The following is an 18,041-nucleotide window of genomic DNA, read 5'->3' as shown; positions in this document are numbered from 1 at the left end:
CTCTAAGCACAAGCACCTTCATCTTGGTAAAAAAAAAATTATTATAAAAGTTTTAAACAGTCACACAGTTAAAAAAAAAGTTAATCCTAGTTTAAAAAAAAAGTTAATCCTGTTTAAAAAGATGTACATTTTATGTCCCATGCCAAAGAGTATCAATTTTCCATGGGATACAATTTTGGAACAAAATATCAGATTGATATTCTTCTTCCCATATATTAAAATATTTACCAGGGGAAAGTATCCAATAACTTTTCATCACAGTGTGAACCAAAGTGAATGTGTTCAAACTTTCCCCAAGGATTTTTACATTTAAAACTATCATCTCTGGAAGGTTTGTACCTTTGCTGAAGACGGTTTTACAACACGCCAGTCTTGGAAATTGGGATAAAAAGAATTTTGGCTGTTCCAAAATGGGATGTAGAAATTTAACATGAAGTAAAGAGATCTAATAAAACAAATGGATATGCTCCATTTTGGAAAGGTCCAGGCCAAGTTATTTGGGGGCCATTAATGAAACAACAGGACAAAATTTTGGAGTCCAGGTAATGATAGGCCTCAATAATTTGAGTTGGAAAAATAAATTTAAAGCTTCTTATATCCTCTCCCAAAGCCGAAGCAGGAATTTTTGAGCTTAGAGGAAAAAGGTGGGGCATTAACTCAAGGGGTACCAGGAGAAGGAAATGTATTGGAATGAATTTTCTGAATGTCCTTGCTGAGGAAGAAGGGAAGGGGCAGAGCAAAGCTGGGGAGAGGAAGGAACCATCATTATCAAGAATGGGAGACAGGTCAGATGAAGAAATAATCACCAGTGTATGGCAGTCTAAACACCTTCTAAATTTCAGAACCCTAGTTAGCTCTATTTCTTCAGTTATTTTTTTTTCAGGCTTTTTTTTTTGGCAGAGATACTGGAGTGATCTGGCAGAGAAACTGGAGTGGTTTGCCATTTTCTTCTCCAGGTCATTTTATAAATGAGGAAACTGAGGCAAAAAGGGTTAATTGCCCATGGGGTCAAACAGCTAGAAAGTGTCTGAGCTAGATTTGTATTCGAAGATGAGTCTTCCCAGCTCCAGGTCCATATCCAGTGGGTCAATGAGCTGCCCAGCTGTCTCAATTATCCTTTCTTAATCAAGGCTTTGGGCTTTTGTGAAAAGTACTCAAAGTACTTGCTTTGTTAAAATTTTACTTGGTTCTGACCCCTTGACCAACTCCCCTACTAGTCAGTATATTAAGTAGCCAGGATAAAAGGGCAAGATTGCAAAGGGGATTCTGGACATTATATTACAAACTATCCCCAAAATCAAGGAAGGTAACTTACAAATTTTATCATGTTTGTATCATATCAGATTACTCAATGTCATAGGGAGGGTGGAAGGAAAAGAGGGAGGGAGAAAAATGTGGAACTCAAAATCTTACAGAAAATGAATGCTGCGGGGCAGCTAGGTGGCATAGTGGATAAAGCACTGGCTCTGGAGTCAGGAGTACCTGGGTTCAAATCCAGTCTCAGACACTTAATAATTACCTAGTTGTGTGGCCTTGGGCAAGCCACTTAACCCCGTTTGCCTTGCAAAAAAACCTTAAAAAAAAAAGAAAGAAAATGAATGCTGAAAACTATCTTTACCTGTAATTGGGGAGAAAAATTAAAATAAAAAAAATATATCATTATATTAATCAAAAATCCCATCCTGGTAACATAAGGAGAATCAAGATTGCTATCTAGATAGACTCTGGTGTCAAAGTTTTTGATCCTTTGATTGGTATGACAAATTCAAACATTCCTACAATACCAAAAGATTCTGATCATTTGGAGATGACATGTTAACTTTAAAGTTTTACTGAGAATTTTGAGATGGTTTAGATATGCCAATGAACTAACCCCCAAGGTGGCACAGATAAGAATTGGTTATCCCCTTCCCCCAAAAAACATATAAAAACAAGACCTCAAACTCCTTCCCTGAGAACTCTTCCCTGCTACCTGAGGGTTATGTGCATAATGCTCTCTGCCCTTCCTCCCTCCATCCTCTTCCTCACAATATCTTCATTCATGATACCATCCTCTCTCTCCACACTATCTGCCTCTGGATGTCTTTTACCGTTGATCTTGCTACTTTCTGAACTTTTTTGCCCCCACATCCTCTGGAGTTATCAAAGTGTGATTACTGTCCCGTTTCCCACTTGGAGTACCTGCTTCCACTTCATAATTTCATTAATTAATGATTAATTCACATGCCATGGAGATAAGGTTTAGGGAAAGAATATGACAATAAAGTCTTTTCACAACTTACTGTCCTTGGGAAGTTATCTCTGCATTGCCTCTTTGACCCTAATAGTACAAGAACAGAAGAGAGAAAGGGAACATAAATTTTTTAGTGCCAAGCACTAGATAGATACAGATAAATAGATATATCAACAGACAAAACAGTCTCGTTGATCCTCAACATAAACTGAAATATATGCTGTTATCCCCTTATTACAGTTGAGGAAACTGAGGTAGACAGAGCTTAAGTGACTTGCCTAGTATCACACAACTAAGGGTCTGAGACCACATTTGAACTCAGATTGCCTTGACTCTAGGTTCAAAGTTCTATCTGCTGACCCTTTGCCCTTACCTAACATGAAAAGGGAGGCAAGGAAGGAGAAAGGAGAGGAAGAGAAAAGAAAGAGACAAAGGGAAGAAGGAAGAGAGAAAAAAAAGGAAGGAAGAATAATTCCAACTCTCTCACTAGAGCTGGTGTGACCTAGGATAAATCACTTCAGTTTCCTCATCTCTCAAACAGAAACAATCACATTACCTCCCAGGCCTATGCACAAAGTTAAGCTACTTAACTTTTTTCTTTTTCTTATTACTGTTTTTATGTCATTTCAGCATGGTAGCTTGTCATTTTCCCCCATATTTTCACGGAGACTATTTTATCATCCCTGGGCTCAGAGGTAGTTTCAGAACTCCTAAATAAGTCAACAAGCTAAAGCAAAAGCTGATGCTCAAAGTCACTTCCCTTGTCCTATTAATCATTGGCTCACAAGCCTAATAGCTCTCATGGCAAATTCTCATTTTTTTCTCTGTAAGAGAAAAAGAAGCTGTTGGCCTTGGAAACATGTGTTCAGTCATTTTTCAGTCATGTCCAACCCTTTTTGACCCCATTTGGGATTTTCTGGCAAAGATACTGGAGCCATTTGCCATTTCCTTCTCCAGTTCATTTTGCAAATGATGTCAACAGAGTTAAGTGACTTGCCCAGGGTCACACAACTTGTAAGTGTCTGAGGATGGATTTGAAGTCCGAAAGATGAGTCTTCCTGGGTCCAAGTCCAGTACTCTCTAGCCATTGCTCACTTAGCTGATCTTGGAATTCTTGCTGAGTGTTAAATGTTGAACTGGATCCAGAGAGGGATGGCTTGCTCAGGTTCAGTTACTTGCAGGTTGAGTCTAGAACCCTTGATTCTCAATTCAGATATACCCAAATTATTAAAGGACTAGAGAACAAGATATTGAAGAAACCAGGAAAATTTCATTTAGAGAAGTCTAAGGGACAACATTCTAATCATCTTCTCCCCAGAGCAAGCTTACATGTTACTTAAACCCTCATATCTTTTTCAGACAAACCATAGGTTATCTTAGTCCGGCATCTCTCCCCTCCATCTGCTGACACACTCAAAATTTATCGTTGTGCTGTCCTTGGTCAATGTAAGCTGGTGTGGGCTTGGGACCCAGGTGCCTTCAGGAGAGGAAGGGAGGGAGGGGGAGAGCAAAGAAAGGTGGCATGAAGAGATAGAAGGGATGAATATGTGTGTGTGTGTGTGTGTGTGTGTGTGTGTGTGTGTGTGAGAGAGAGAGAGAGAGAGAGAGACAGAGACAGAGACAGAGAGAGAGAGAAAATGAAAACAAACCACTGGCCAGTTTGGCAAAAATCCTGGTTGCCAAATATAGAGTAGGATTTCTTAATCTGGGGTTTGTGGACTTGTTTAAAAAATATTTTCATAAATATTGGTTTCCTTTGTAAATCTACTTACTTTATTGTGTTTTAAAATATTGTTTTGAGAAGGGGTTGATTGACTTCACTAGAATGCCAGAAGGATCCAAGGCACACACACAAAAGATTAAGAAACCCTGCTATAGATTATAGCAACCATATATTCACCCTACTGAAAAGCAATCCATCAAATGACTTTATTTGGTATCACATATTTCTGTATTTGTAAGCATCCTGTCAGAAATCCACCCCTCTACTTCTCCTCTCAGGTTGTCCCAAGAGTTCCCAGTGACCCGATTGCCTGGCTTAGAAATGGGAAATGGGTCCAGGGGGCTCAAGGGGGCAATTGTATCACATAGACATATTTAGACAGGTACTCCCACAAGTTCAAAGTCTGATAAATGAATCCTGAGGCTGAAAGGGCCAGAGAGCCCTCCCTCTGCTCTGCAGAGCTCGTCTGAGCCTCAGTGATGGGCAGAGGGGAAGAAACACTGCCAAGCCAAGAGTCTGTTATGAATAGAAGGGAGCAAGCCAGAGCCAAGGAACTGCCAACCAGCCAGTTCTCGCCCTCTCTTTACACAAACCCTCATTCTCCTGAAGGCACCTGGGTACCAAACTCAAAACGGCTTGGTTTGGCCAGGGACAGCACACCAATAAATCTGAGTATGTCAGCAGGTGGGGAAGATCCATGCCAGGCTAAGAGAAGTAGCAGATTGTCTGGAAAAGATCTGGGGGTTTTAGTAAAGTGCAGGTTCACGATAAGTCAATAATGGGATATGACAGCCAAAAAGTTAACATGAGTTGGGACCACATCAAGAGTAACAACTTCCAAGAATAAAGAAAAAGGTCATAGGCCCCATGGACTCTGAGCTGGTCAGTGTGGAAGTTAGAAATGTCACTGATTCATTGGAGAATGTCCATGATAAGACACACCAAATGGGACGCCAAAGAAATGCATTTTTAATACCTATAGAGATAAATACACAAGATTGTCCTACTGAAGAGGGAATGGATTTGTTTTGACCAAGAGAACCAAAAGTAATGAATAGACACTTCCAGAGAGGCAAATTTCTGGGGTAGATTTCTGGGGCCAAGGCTGGGGGTGGGAGAAAAGGACAACTCAAAACTTCCTAACAATTAGGGCTATCCAAAAATGGATTGATCACCTCAGAATGCTTTGAATTGCTCATCATCATCTTCAAGTCTTCAAACAAAGATGACCTTTTTTTTTTTTTAAGATGACCACTTACAGAATTAATTGTAGTTAGGGGGAAAATTGGGGGGGAGTATGAGTTGAATTATATATAGTCTCTGAGGTTCGTTTCAACTGTGAAAATTCTGTGATTCTGTGACCTCAAAGGAAAAAAAAACAAATCTAGATCCCTCAAACACAAGCTTGGTCCCAGACATCATGCAGCATCATGCAGCAAAGCAGGGAAACACTAAGGGGCCAACAATACAAAGTTCCTCCCTGAACAGCTGTGTAACTTGGGACAAATCTCTTCCAGCCCTAAATCTATTATTTCATATTTCCATGATACTATACACTCTAGAGTTATTTCTCCATCTGCAAAATAATGGAAGTTGGGGAGATGATTGATTTTGATCTTCCCTTCTACCTCTAAAATTCTAATTTTCAATGAAATATCCATAACTTCTACCAATTCTACTTTCTTTTCCCAATCTCTGCTTCCCCAGTCTTACTCCCATGAACTTTAGAGCAAATGTGTTACAGGTCCATAGCTAAACACTCTCACTGATATCTATGACACTGATCCACAAATGAAGTTAAGTACAGCCCGTAGCCCCAAGTGTGTTCTAATGCTCACCGCCTACAACACAAGGGCAGTATGATAATAATAATTTATATAATACTTTAAGAAATATTATCTTGGGGCAGCTAAGTGGCACAGTGGATAGAGCACCAGCCCTGGAATCAGGAGTACCTGAGTTCAAATCCGGCTTCAGACACTTAATAATTACCTAGCTATGTGGTCTTGGGCAAGTCACTTAACCCTACTGCCTTGCAAAAAAAACCCCCAAAAACCTAAAAGAAACATTATCTCATCACATCAAATAGGGGATGCTATTATTTGTGTGGCCATGAATTACATATTATATAAGTTTAGGTTATACACATATAATGATTTCCACATTAGTCATATTGTGAAAAAAGGATAAGTATAAAAGAGAAAAACCATGAAGAAAGAAAAAAAAGTGAAAAGTCTGCTTTGATCTGATTTCAGACTCCATAGGCTTTGGTTCATTGTATTGCTAAGAAGAGTTAAGTCTATCTATCATAGTTGATCACTGCACAATGTTGCTGTTAGTGTGTATGATGTTCTCCAGCTTCTGCTCACTTCACTAAGCACATGATCCCCTTTTTTACAGATGAGGAAACTAAAGTCACAGTTGAATTCAGGTCTTCCTGACACCAGGTTAAGACCCACTGGGCTATCAGTTGCCTCAAGACATCAAGGAAGCTTTGTGCAATGAAAGCTTTCAAAAGAAGAGAGATGTACTATTTTCTATCAACTAAAACCTCCTCCATTCTTACTGCTTCCCAAGATCCTGCCTTACTCAGCCACCACAGAGGTTTGGAAGAGCTGCTAGCAGGAAAGTCCCGTGGCCCTAAATGTGCCCCTCTTTTAATACTGGAAAAAGGTTCTGGACACCTGTGGTTGCACAGAGCAAATTGGCCCCTATTGTCTGTTCATCAGCAACTTCTCTGCCAGGCTCAGGGAATAGTCAAACACAGTGGGCCCAGTGAAGCCCCGTCGTGCGAGGTCAGCCTGTGACAAACTCGGAGTTGGCAAAGGAGAGATTCCTGTTGACAGGAAGGAAAGAATGGAGATTAAAGTTTTTTCAAAGTGGGTAGAAGAAAGAGGTGAATGAAATTAGGATTAACCATTGCCCTGCCTGATGAAGTCAGTGGTGGTTTTATAAAATACCCACTTTAGAAGCACAGGAGACAGGATGGATCATCATGGAAATACATTCTCAATATGGCCACCCTTGGAAGAAAGCATTACCATTAGAGGAACAAAATGGGCAGGGTGTGGGACTGGATAGGTAGAAGGCAGTCTTCTCAATGGTTAGGTTATTAGGATCTCACAGAGGAGGTTAACAATACTAATCTCACAGAGAGGTCACTAGTTGCTTAGCCAACCAAACTGAGGCCTCTGTTTCAATTCATAGATGGATGGATGAATGGATAGATGGATAGATGGATGGATGGATGGATGGATGAATGGGATGATAGATATCCCATCCATCCATCCATCCATTTATCCATCTATCCATCCATCCATCCAATTATTATCTATGCATCTTTATCCCTTTATCCTCTATCTATCATCCATCTATCTATCTATCTATCTATCTATCTATCTATCTATCTATCTACATATATCAACCTCATAATTGTTTTCTGATGACACAACATAGTAGATTAGCACATGGTAATTGGCTTGACTTGATGAATTTAACAGATCTTGAAGAAACCTAATACACTGTTCCAGGGTAAGAATAACCTGAACAATAAAGGTGGCCATTAAATTTTCAAATGAACATCACTCAAATCTGTACTGGGTAGAGTGGACAGAACTGCTTATTTCAGGACAAAAGAAAGATTATCGAAGGAGAAAGGTGGGAAAATGGTGGGATCTTTTCTGCCTTATCCTCAGAGTGCCTGACTGTTCATTAACCTGTCCTCCCAAGGGCAAAGGTAATCTAAATCTGTTGGCAAGGGATAAATAAAATGATGATTGGAGGACAAAATAAGGAAAGATGAATTATCAAGAGTAGATATTTGCCTAGTGTTTAAGTAAAGTACAAATTGATTAACAGTTGAAGCAATTGATAGAAATGAACTTTTTAAAAGGATAGAGAAGATATTGAAAAGTCATAATCTCCCAAGCTTTTAGTCTAGATCATTTGTCCTTAAAAATACTTACTTTATTCATTATAATATTCAAACAGGCTTCAATACATCCTGGAATCAAAAGAAAACAAAGAGAGGGGGAAAAGCCCTAATGAAAGGTCTGAAGCCAATAAGAGGTGGGGGGGGGAAGGTTTTGAGAAGGTAGGAGAGGGGTAGCCAGGTGGCATAGTTGAGAGAGTAATTGGCCCTGGAGTCAGGAGGACCTGAGTTCAAATTCGGCCTTAGACACAAAATTGCCTGCTGTGTGATCTTGGGCAAATCACTTAACCCCATTGCCTTAAATAAATTTAAAAAAAAATTTTAATGAGAAGGTGTAAGAAAACATGCTGGATTGTATATTCTGTAGGGCTGCTCCTTCTATATGAGTATAGCTCAATTTTGAATATTTGTCCCTTAGGTGAAAAATGTTCTAGCATCTAAATTAATGAATTAATTATAATACTATGTGGTTTTTTTTATAAAAAGATGTTCATCCAAAGATTTCAAAGCAAATTGTAAAAAAAAATATGAAGATCTGGGGAAGAGAGAGTACGGAGAAAAGGGAGAGGGAAAGAGAGAAGAGGAAGAGAAAGAGAGGAGGAGATGTAAGGGAAGAGAGCAGAGGAGAGAAGGGAAGGCAGAGGAGGAGAAAGAAGGTACAGGGGAGGAGGAGAATTAGAGAGGATGGAAGGAAAAGGAAGACAGAGGAGGGGTCAGTCAGAGGGAAAGACAGGGACAGAGAGAATGGGAAGCAGGAGATGAAATGGAAGAAAGAAAGGCTGGGGAGGAAGAACCTGAGAGCAAGCTTATTATGATGGTGTTATTATTATGACAGCTAGGTTGCACCAGGAAAAGAATACTGGATGTGGAATTGAGGAAGACTGAGTACAAATCCTAATCCAGATACTTTCTATGTGATCCTGGTCAAATCACTAAACTTCTGGCTGTTTTCTCACATGCAAAAAGGGGATAGTAATATCACCCATCTTCCAACGTTATTGAAAAATAAAATGGGATGGGACTTTTAAAATGTTTTGCAAAGCTTAAAGCATTATATAAATGATAGCTATTATTATCACTGAGGACAAAGATTATTTCATTTTGTCTTTGTGAATAGAGTGCCCAGCTTCACAGCCAGGATTAAAACTGAGATTTTCTGACACCAGGACCAGCCCACTTATATACACTGATCCTCTCTGACCATTAACTGACCTTCTAGAGTTGACAGCACCTTGATCTGTCCACCAATTTATAAAATTAGATGGTGCAGTGATTAGAGAACTGGATCTAGAATCAGGAATATTTCTTTTCCTGAATTCAAATCAGGTTTCATAGCTGTGTGACCTTGGGCAAGTCATTTAATCCTATCTGCCCCAGTTTCCTCATCTGTAGACTGAGTTGGAGAAGGAAATGGCAAACCACTCCCATATATTTGCCCAAGAAAAACTCAAAAGGGATCACAAAGAATCAAACATATCTGAAATGAAAAACAACAAACAAAAAATCCATAAAGTAGGAATAATAATATAAATATAATATAGTATTATGATAATAAATAATAATAGCTCAAAGGCCCTAAGCCCACCTTGTTTTACAGCTAAGGAAGCTGACACAGATGAGTAAACAGACAGACAGAGAATAAGTGATTTAGCCAGATCACTTAGAAAGTTTCTGGATCAGTATCTCTACAGGTCTTCCTCAACTCCCAGTCCAGTGCTCTTTTCACTGTGCCACCTAGAAAGATTATGTGACTATAAGCAGCTAAAAAGGAATTGGGATCCAGGGTTTCTGATTCCAAACCCAGTAGTTTGTTGGTTTGGTTTGTTTATTTGTTTGTTTTCCAGGTCACGCAATGTCTCTCCTAGTATAGAGATAAGGGACTACAGTCTCAAAAATTTCATCAATTTCTATGTAAATCATTTCCCTGGGTATGCTTCCCATCTGGACTGTAAATTCATTTATTTAGTATTCACCCTTCCCCACTCACCACAAGCATAGTTTGGGCTCAGCAAGCAAAAAGCATTCAGTAAACATTTCTTGTTCTGTTTCAAGAAAGTCCACTTAGCCAGTCAAGAACAGCTGATTTGAAGGATGGTTTTGCAAGATATTCTGTTCTCACCCCTGAACCCAAGAACCAAAGAGTCCATATTGTTGGACAGTGGGACTCACCCAAATTGATGCACTGAGATTTAAACCAACCAACCAACAAACAACAGGTCTTTTCTGCCTGGGTTCTGGGGCCCAGGATGTATTATGTCTCTGAGGAATTTGTAATATCTTAAAATTTTGAAGTAGGAAAGAACCCCCACCTTTAACAGGGTAAAGAAAAATGAGGGCTAGATGACACAGCTAACAATGCCAGATTCAAACCCTTATCGTTTGACTTCAAATGCATACACTTAACTATGACTTTCTGGTATCCTCTGAGCCAGGTAGGTAGTTCTGTCAAAATGTCTGATATTTTCCTGCCCAGGGCTGAGGTTTGTCTTGGAGGAGCTCCTGATCCCTAGTGACCAGGTCATAGCCAGGATACCTTATATAAAGAGTAAAAGGAAGAACAGATTTGTATTTGTCATCCCCAGGGTGTAGAGGATAGTATATATCACCACAGGTCAGGTAGCTAAGTGGTGGAGTAGAAAGAGTGCCTGGTCTGGAGTCAGGAAGACTCATTTTCCTAAGTTTAAATTCAGTCTCAGATTCTGAACTAGTCACTTTAATGCTCTTTGCCTCAGTTTCCTTATCTGTTAAAAAAAACTGGAAAAGGAAATTGAAAATCTCTGCCAAGAAAAGTCCAAATGGGATTGGAAAGAGTTGGACACAAGCACAAACAAAACTGAACTTGGTGCTTAGCAAACATTATTTAATTTGATTGTATGAGAGTTACACAGAGTAGATAGAGAATAATCTCAGAGGGAAAGGCACTAGCAGCTGGAAACTAACTGAGAAAAGCAGAATATGAATAGAGTATTGAGAAAACCAAGGAACCTGAGAAGGGGAAATAAGGAGGGAAAGCATGCCAGAGAGAGGAGACAGCTGGTGAAAGGACACAGACATGGAATCTTCTGTGCAAGGAATGGCAAGTAGGTCAGGTATAACTAGGTGACACAGTATAAAGCAATGGACTCTGAGTCAGAAAGACTTCAAATCCTGACTCAGACACACATTAGTGACCTTGAATGAGTCACTTAACTTCAGTGGCTCAGTTTCCCCACCAGTAAAGAGGGCATAATAACCTCAAAAGAGCTATGAGGATCAAATTAGTTTATATACAAATAAATATATATATGTTATATAAACATAAACATAAGTATACACATATGTATATAAATGTGTGTGTGTGTGTGTGTGTGTGTGTGTATGTATATGGTATTCTACGAATCTTCAAAATACTACATAAGTGCTTTGGGTCATTTTTCAATAATGTTCGACTTTTCGATCCCATTTGGGGTTTTCTTGGCAGCTACTGGAATAGGTTGTCATTTCCTTTTCCAGCTCATTTTACAGATGAGGAAACTGAGGCAAGCAGGTGAATTTCCCAGGGTCACACAATAAATAAGTGTATGAAGCCAGATTTGAACTCGGGAAGATGAACCTTCCTGACTCCAGGCCCAGCACTCCATCCACTATGCCATCTACCTTTCGTATATAAATACTAGCTGTCGTTATTATTATTATTATTATTATTATTATTATTATTATTATCTGGATCATAAGAGAATATGAGGGAAGTAAAGTATACAAAGACTGGAAAGGCAAGAAGGCTCAAAGTTTAGAAGGGATTTAAATGAGATTTTTCTATGTGATCTTTTAGAGATAATAGTGAGCCACTAGAATTGAGGTGGTTGAACCTGTGTTTTAAGAAAATCACTTTGGCAGTTGAATGGAGGATGAAAAGGAAAAGGAAGACTCACCAAACAGGCCTTCACCAGGGTGGTATCTGAGTGACAGGAAAAGGTGCATAGAAGAGAAACTGTGACCTGACTACAGACTGCATATGGAGGGTTACAAATTAGGAATGCAGGTGGATGCCCAAGCCACTGGCCTTGCTAACTGGGAAGATGGCAGTGCTCCTGACAATAACTGGGAAGTCTGGAAGATGAAAGAATCTGGAAAGCAAAATAAATTAGTAAAAATAAATAAATAAGCTCTGTTTTGGTCATGCTGAGTTTGAGTCATGTGCAGAATTTTCGGTTCAAGCTATGTCTTAAAAGATATTGAGGTGATTCTACGTGTGCAACTTACACCAGATTGATCATTGCCATGGGAGCAGGGGAGGGAAGGGAGGATGATAGAAACTCATAAGCTTGCAAATTGATCAATGTTAGAAACTACCTTTGCATGTAACTGAAAAATAAAATAATTTTTTTATAAAGGTATTGAGGGACTAGAGCCCAGGTACACTAGGATTAGAGAGAGAAATCTAAGAATCATCTGATTAGCGATGATAACTGAACCTGTGGGAGCTGATGAAGTCACTGAACGAGACTATAGGAGAAGAGGGTCTAGGATGAAGCCTTGGGGGCACATCCAGAGTTAGTGGGCATGACATGAATGGAGTCTTAGAAGGAATGGTTAGATAGAAGAGCCAAGGAGTGTTACAAATACCTAAATAAAAGGCAGCCTGCAGGATAATGTGATCAATTAAATGTAAGGACACCACCCTGGCTTCTTTCATATATCTATTTTCCTTCATAGACATTCTGAATTTAATCAGAATGGGTTGGGTTAATGATATAAGAGAATATTTATTTCAGGTATCCAAAATACCATTTCAGGCATCCTCACCACCCCTACCCAGTTCCAGGGGTACCCATGTCAGAGCCCCTTCCTTTTCTGGGTCTTGAACTGTGGCTAAAGGAGTTACTTGGCCAGGAGTTATCATTTCATTACATAACACAAAAAAGGGTGGCCAGAATCCTCAGCCTCAAGAAGGTAGCAATCTTTACAGAGACAGTAGGCGCACATCCCCACAGTCGGCCCATCAGATTGGACCAATATTGCACCTTGTCCACACTCCTTGACCTACCATCTGTTCTCTTGTCTATTTTTATTCTTTCCCTTCGGTGACTATGTAGGCTTTCTAGAACACTTGTCCCAGGCGGGTACAGTGACCTGTACATTATGCCAGCAATGCCCCGTAGTACAGAAATGAGAAACTCATCCAGCCCCAAACAGCTCCAGTTCAACTTGAACATCCTTCAAACTGGTATCTTGGCCCTTCTCTCAAAATCTCTCCCTCCTGGCTCAGTCTCCAACTCCCAATCTCCTTGCTCAAGGCTCCGATGACCCAGTCATTAATAACCCTGATGATAAGCCTGTAATATGATGAGTTTCAGCAATAAAAAGGACAGCTGCCTTCATCAGAGACAGGAATAAGCCAGATAAGGACAAAAAAGAACCAATTTGCTTTTCGTCAAACAAACCTCCCTCACCCAAAACCATGGAAGAATTCCAAGCATGATTATTATACCAGAAATTATTCTCCAAAACCATTTCCTTCTCCCAGCACCAAAAAGTTCAATGAAAGAAAGCCATCTCTTAAAATATATTTGAAGATTATCACTTAAAGCCTTGAGTTGGAGTGGAGAGCAAAAAAAAAAAAAAAAAGAGGAGAGCCAAAATTCATCTAGTTACTTCATGATCCAAGAGCATCCTAGGGAGGGTACTTTTATCCATACTCTTCCTTTCTTCTGTTCTTCCTTTCTCCTACTTCTCCCTAACTAAAATACATTCAGGCCCTGATCAGGGCAATGACAGTAGTTTCTAATTACATAAAACTTTTGCATGTATGACCTCACAAAAATTCTCTGGGGTGGATAATTCAAGTATTATTAGTTTAACAATTTTTAATGGATAGAGCAACTGAGTGTCCAAGTTCATAGAACCTGTACAGTTCAGGACCAGGATTTTATACCTGGGTCTTCTAACTTCAAGGTCAGGACTTGTTATTATATAGTATGCTGCTTTTTACTGCTATGATTCAAAAGGGTGTCCAAACAAAGGCTACATCAGGTGTCTTAACTCTCTTCCCTTTATGTTGAATAGCATTCCCATCCCTCTCCTCAACCTCCACTTTATCCATTCATACTTTGTCAGTTCCATCAGTCAAAAAAAATGTTAAAAACTCTATTAAAAAACCTCTATGTCATGGTAGTGAGGAGGAATGGATGGAGGGAATTACAATCAGCAACAGCAACTATAGAAAAATAGGGAAGCAACTTCTGTGATGGACTATGATAAAGAATGGGATCCACCCAAGACAGAGCTGATGGTATCAGAACACAGACTGAAACACATTTCTTTCTTTTTCTTTTGCTTTGTTTCTCATGGGGTTCTGTATTTTTGTGGGAGACGGGTTATTGTGTTTGCTCTTGAACAGGAATGTTTTAGTGCCTTCTGTGTGGGGGGGAGGGAAACAGGAATAGGGGTAAATTGAGGTGGCTAGGTGGCACAGTGGATAGAGCACTGGCCCTGGAGTCAGGAGTATCTGAGTTCAAATCCTGCCTCACTTAATAATTACCTAGCTGTGTGGCCTTGCAAGCCACTTAACACCATTTCCTTTGCAAAAACCTGAAAAAAATTTTTAAAAAACCCCAAAGAATAGAGATAAATTTGTAAAACTCAAAATAAATAAAATCTTTCATAAAAAAAAATAAAAATAAAAAAACTCTATGTCTCCAAACTTAAGTACCGTGGGTTAGTTTCTTCCTCTCCTAGGTCCCCAAACAGATCAGAGGGCATCATGGAGGGAGGATAGATGGTGGCAATTAAGATAAGCCCTAAGGTGGGAGAGTTTGCTGTTTTTCCCCCAAACTGTCAACATGACCTGACTTACTCCCCTCCCTGAGTTCTCATGACTGGAACTGGGGATTTGTAGCCATGAAATAGAGATGAAAATCTTGGGGGTAAGCAGAAGGGGGTAAAGGAGAATTCTTAGTGTAAGTATGAGCTACTTGTTCACAGAAAAGGCCCCCCCACAATGTCCTGCTCAAAAGAAATAGTAAATGACCACTGAAATAGAACCACAGTAAGATGCTGTGTTGACCAGTCTCAAAATACATCAGGAAGATCTCTCAGATATAGATGTCTCTGGACTGCTATGTCATTCTAGATAATGACATTCTCTCTCCCACTTCTCCAAGTCTAGTGCCTGGATAGAGGGAAGGCAGACAACTTTGCCAGCTAGAGGATCCATGATCACCTTCTCAAATTCAACAAGTCTAAAACAACTCTTGTTATCTTCTACTATCCCCTGCCCCCAACAACTCCCCTTCTAGACTTCTTTTTCTTTTGATACTGTCATTATGAACACTTGGCTACTTGGTCATTTTGACTTCTTTTCTCTTTGTCTATCTATGATGAAGAAAAAAAGTACTGGATTAAAAAAATGACTCTAGGTCAATCCCTTGCTAAGTTCTAAGGCTAGAAATATAAAGGTAAAAACAGTCCCTGCCCTCAAGGAGCTTAGGTTCTTATAGGAGAAGTCAAGGTGGAAGGATGTGGATCACAAAGCTACCAAGCATCTGAGATCAGATTTGAATTCAGGTGCTTTATCCACTGTACCACCTAGTTTGCCAAGCAAGAGTCTCCCCCCATATAGGATGTCCAGAAATGCTAGGGATATAGTCTTTTGGACAGAGAACATCACCAAGTTCTATCCAATTCTGTCTCCCCGATTCCAGTCTCTCCTCTCTCCAAAATATTTATCATATTGCTGCCAGATTAGTTTTCTTATGGTTCATGCCCTCACTCTCTTGTACTGAGTGTCTAAGAAAAATGGATCTCTTGGGCGGGCTCAGGAGTTGTGAGATGCGGTGGGATAGACCTAAGTCAGACATCAATCTAGGAAGTCCTCAGGAGTGAGCGGCCACCAGGTTGCTGCAGGAGAGTAGAAAGGACTCCACGTCAGAAGTGAACAGGTCAAAATGCCCGAGCTAACAATCTGCCCTTGAATAATAGTTGGGTTGGAAAGTGAGTCTTTAAAAAAAACGAGGCAATGCCCTGGCTCAAAATTTTTCAAAAGTTTCCCATTGCTTACAAGATAAAATCCCAACTCATTCAAGAGTTTTGTCATTTTATTTCCTACAACTTATGTACTGAAACCCTCTTTTCCTGTCAGATGTGTCCCGTCTTACTCTTCCCTTGAACCCAACAGGGGCAGTTACACCTCCAGTCCTCTGCTCATTTGGGTAAGTTCCTCTTTAATCTGTCCCAGCCCCAGCTAATGCTCTCCAGAACCACTTCTGCTTATACTATCTGTGTTTCAGGGACATTCTTTCCAGTTCCATTCCCCTATCCCCACTTCGGTTTTCTCTCCTTTATCTCAGTTCCTATGGTTTTTATTACGCATGACGTTCATCTAGCCTTTATTTGCAACCTGATAAAATTGGCTATCTTTTCCTGTTAGTTTAACTTTTTTCCCCAAACTACACGGTGGGATCCTTGGAGAAAAAGGGTCAGATCTAATCAGAGTTTGTAGCAGAAATTTCTTCTCTACTAGCAGAGAACCTTAAAGGCTTCATGAAGTCAAAGTCAAGTGAAAAATTGGAACCGCCGCCCCGGGCCACCTCACCATCTCCCAGTCTGGGACATAATACCTTGCACCCACGTGAGGAAGAACGGGACAGTGTGACGGCCCGAGGTCCTGGATCCAAGAGCAGCTGCCATCTTTAGTGCCGTGGTCTCCCCCTGGTCTCCCCCTGGTCCTTGGGTCTAGTGTCTAGGGGGCGGCCTCTGGCAGGACGGCCCGCTCGGACCTAGCACATCCCGCGCCCCCGGCTCCCTGTGCCCCAGTCCGCGCGAAGCTCAGCGAGCATCGCCTGGGGAGGCTGGTGCAAGCGTGGGGCGCTGCGGTGCCCACGGGGGAAGGCGGAAGGGGTGTAGCGGGCCGAGGGGGGACCCCCGGGGGCGCCGGAAAAGTCTGGTTCCGGGAGAAATCGATACCCCCAGAGCCGGGACAGGAGGGGCGCGTAGGGAGGGGCGCGTGGGGGCCGCGGCGCCGGTCTCTACCCACGCACGGGGGGGGGGCTGGGGGCGGGGCGGAGGGAAGCCCCGCCCACCGCGGCTCGGGCTGCGAAGGCCCCGGAGGCTGGGGGGGGCGGGGCCGCGGGGGGGCGCCGCAGCTCGGACAGCCCGGCCCCCCCCCCGCCCCACCCCGCCCGGCCCCTCCTCCCCCAAACCTCGCTCTTCTGCAAAACAAGCCGGGCGCCCCCGCGCGGGCGCCCCCTGCCGGCCTCTGCCAGCGCCCACTAGGCGGGCGCCCCGCCGCTGCACCCGCGCCCAGGGGCCTGGCACCCGCGCACATGCACACGCACACGCACCGAGGGCCTCGCAGCCGCGCACACGCACCCGCGCCGCGCACACGCACCCGCGCCGAGGGCCTCGCAGCCGCGCACACGCACCCGCGCCGAGGGGCCTCGCTGCCGCGCACACGCACCCGCGCCGAGGGGCCTCGCAGCCGCGCACACGCACCGAGGGGCCTCGCAGCCGCGCACACGCACCGAGGGGCCTGGCACCGCGCACACGCACCGAGGGGCCTCGCAGCCGCGCACACGCACACACGCACCCGCGCCGAGGGGCCTGGCACCGCGCACACGCACACGCACACGCACACGCGGGGCGCCGCGGGGCGGACTCACGGGGATGTGCACCCGCAGCGCTCGCTTCTTGGCGCCCGCGCTCCTCCGGCCGCTGCTCCCCGCGGCGCCGGCCGCCGCCTCCTTCTTCTTCCCGGCGTCCATGGCCGCGCTGCCCATAACTTTCCGCGGGCCTTGGCTGCGGGGGCGCCTCCCGGGCACGCGGCGGGGCCGCGGCGCAGCTGCCCGCGGGGACGCCCGAGCCGCCCGGGCACCACGCTGGCCGCCGGCTCCCCGAGGCCCTCTCCGCCCCCCGGGCCGGGGCAGGTGCGGACGGACAGCTCGGGCTCGGCCCCGCCCCGCGGGCAGCCCCGGCCCGGCCCGGCCGCCGCGCCAGTCCCCGCCCGCTCCGCCGGCCCGGTCCGGCCTCCTCCCGGGGGCGGGGCGGATGCAAATGCTGCGGGCGCCGGGTGCGCCCGGGGTGCCCGGGGTGCCCGGGGCCGCCGGGGCAGCGCAGCCTCCTCCCTGCGGCCGGAGCCCCGCCCGCCCCGGCCCCCACTCTCGCCTCGGGGGCTCCCG

The 18,041-nt window shown here is 43.3% G+C and overlaps 1 protein-coding gene across 4 annotated transcripts in view; it reads right to left on the bottom strand.

Moving 5' to 3' along the window:
* Window positions 1-17,657, bottom strand: part of PRKAG2 (protein kinase AMP-activated non-catalytic subunit gamma 2) — a 443,517-nt gene extending 425,860 nt beyond the window's left edge. For 3 of the 4 annotated variants that reach the window (XM_074193311.1, XM_074193312.1, XM_074193316.1), the window contains exon 1: window positions 17,526-17,657. In XM_074193311.1, the coding sequence (XP_074049412.1) occupies window positions 17,526-17,642 (117 nt within the window). In that variant the 5' untranslated portion in view covers window positions 17,643-17,657. Of the gene's footprint in view, window positions 1-16,484; window positions 16,696-17,525 lie in introns of those variants that run through there. The other variant, XM_074193315.1, reaches the window with a different exon arrangement.
* Window positions 17,658-18,041: the final 384 nt, after the last annotated feature.

The sequence above is a fragment of the Macrotis lagotis genome, chromosome 7, assembly GCF_037893015.1.
Source record: "Macrotis lagotis isolate mMagLag1 chromosome 7, bilby.v1.9.chrom.fasta, whole genome shotgun sequence".
Taxonomy (NCBI): Eukaryota; Metazoa; Chordata; class Mammalia; order Peramelemorphia; family Peramelidae; genus Macrotis; species Macrotis lagotis.
This window is presented reverse-complemented; position numbering and strand designations above follow the sequence as displayed.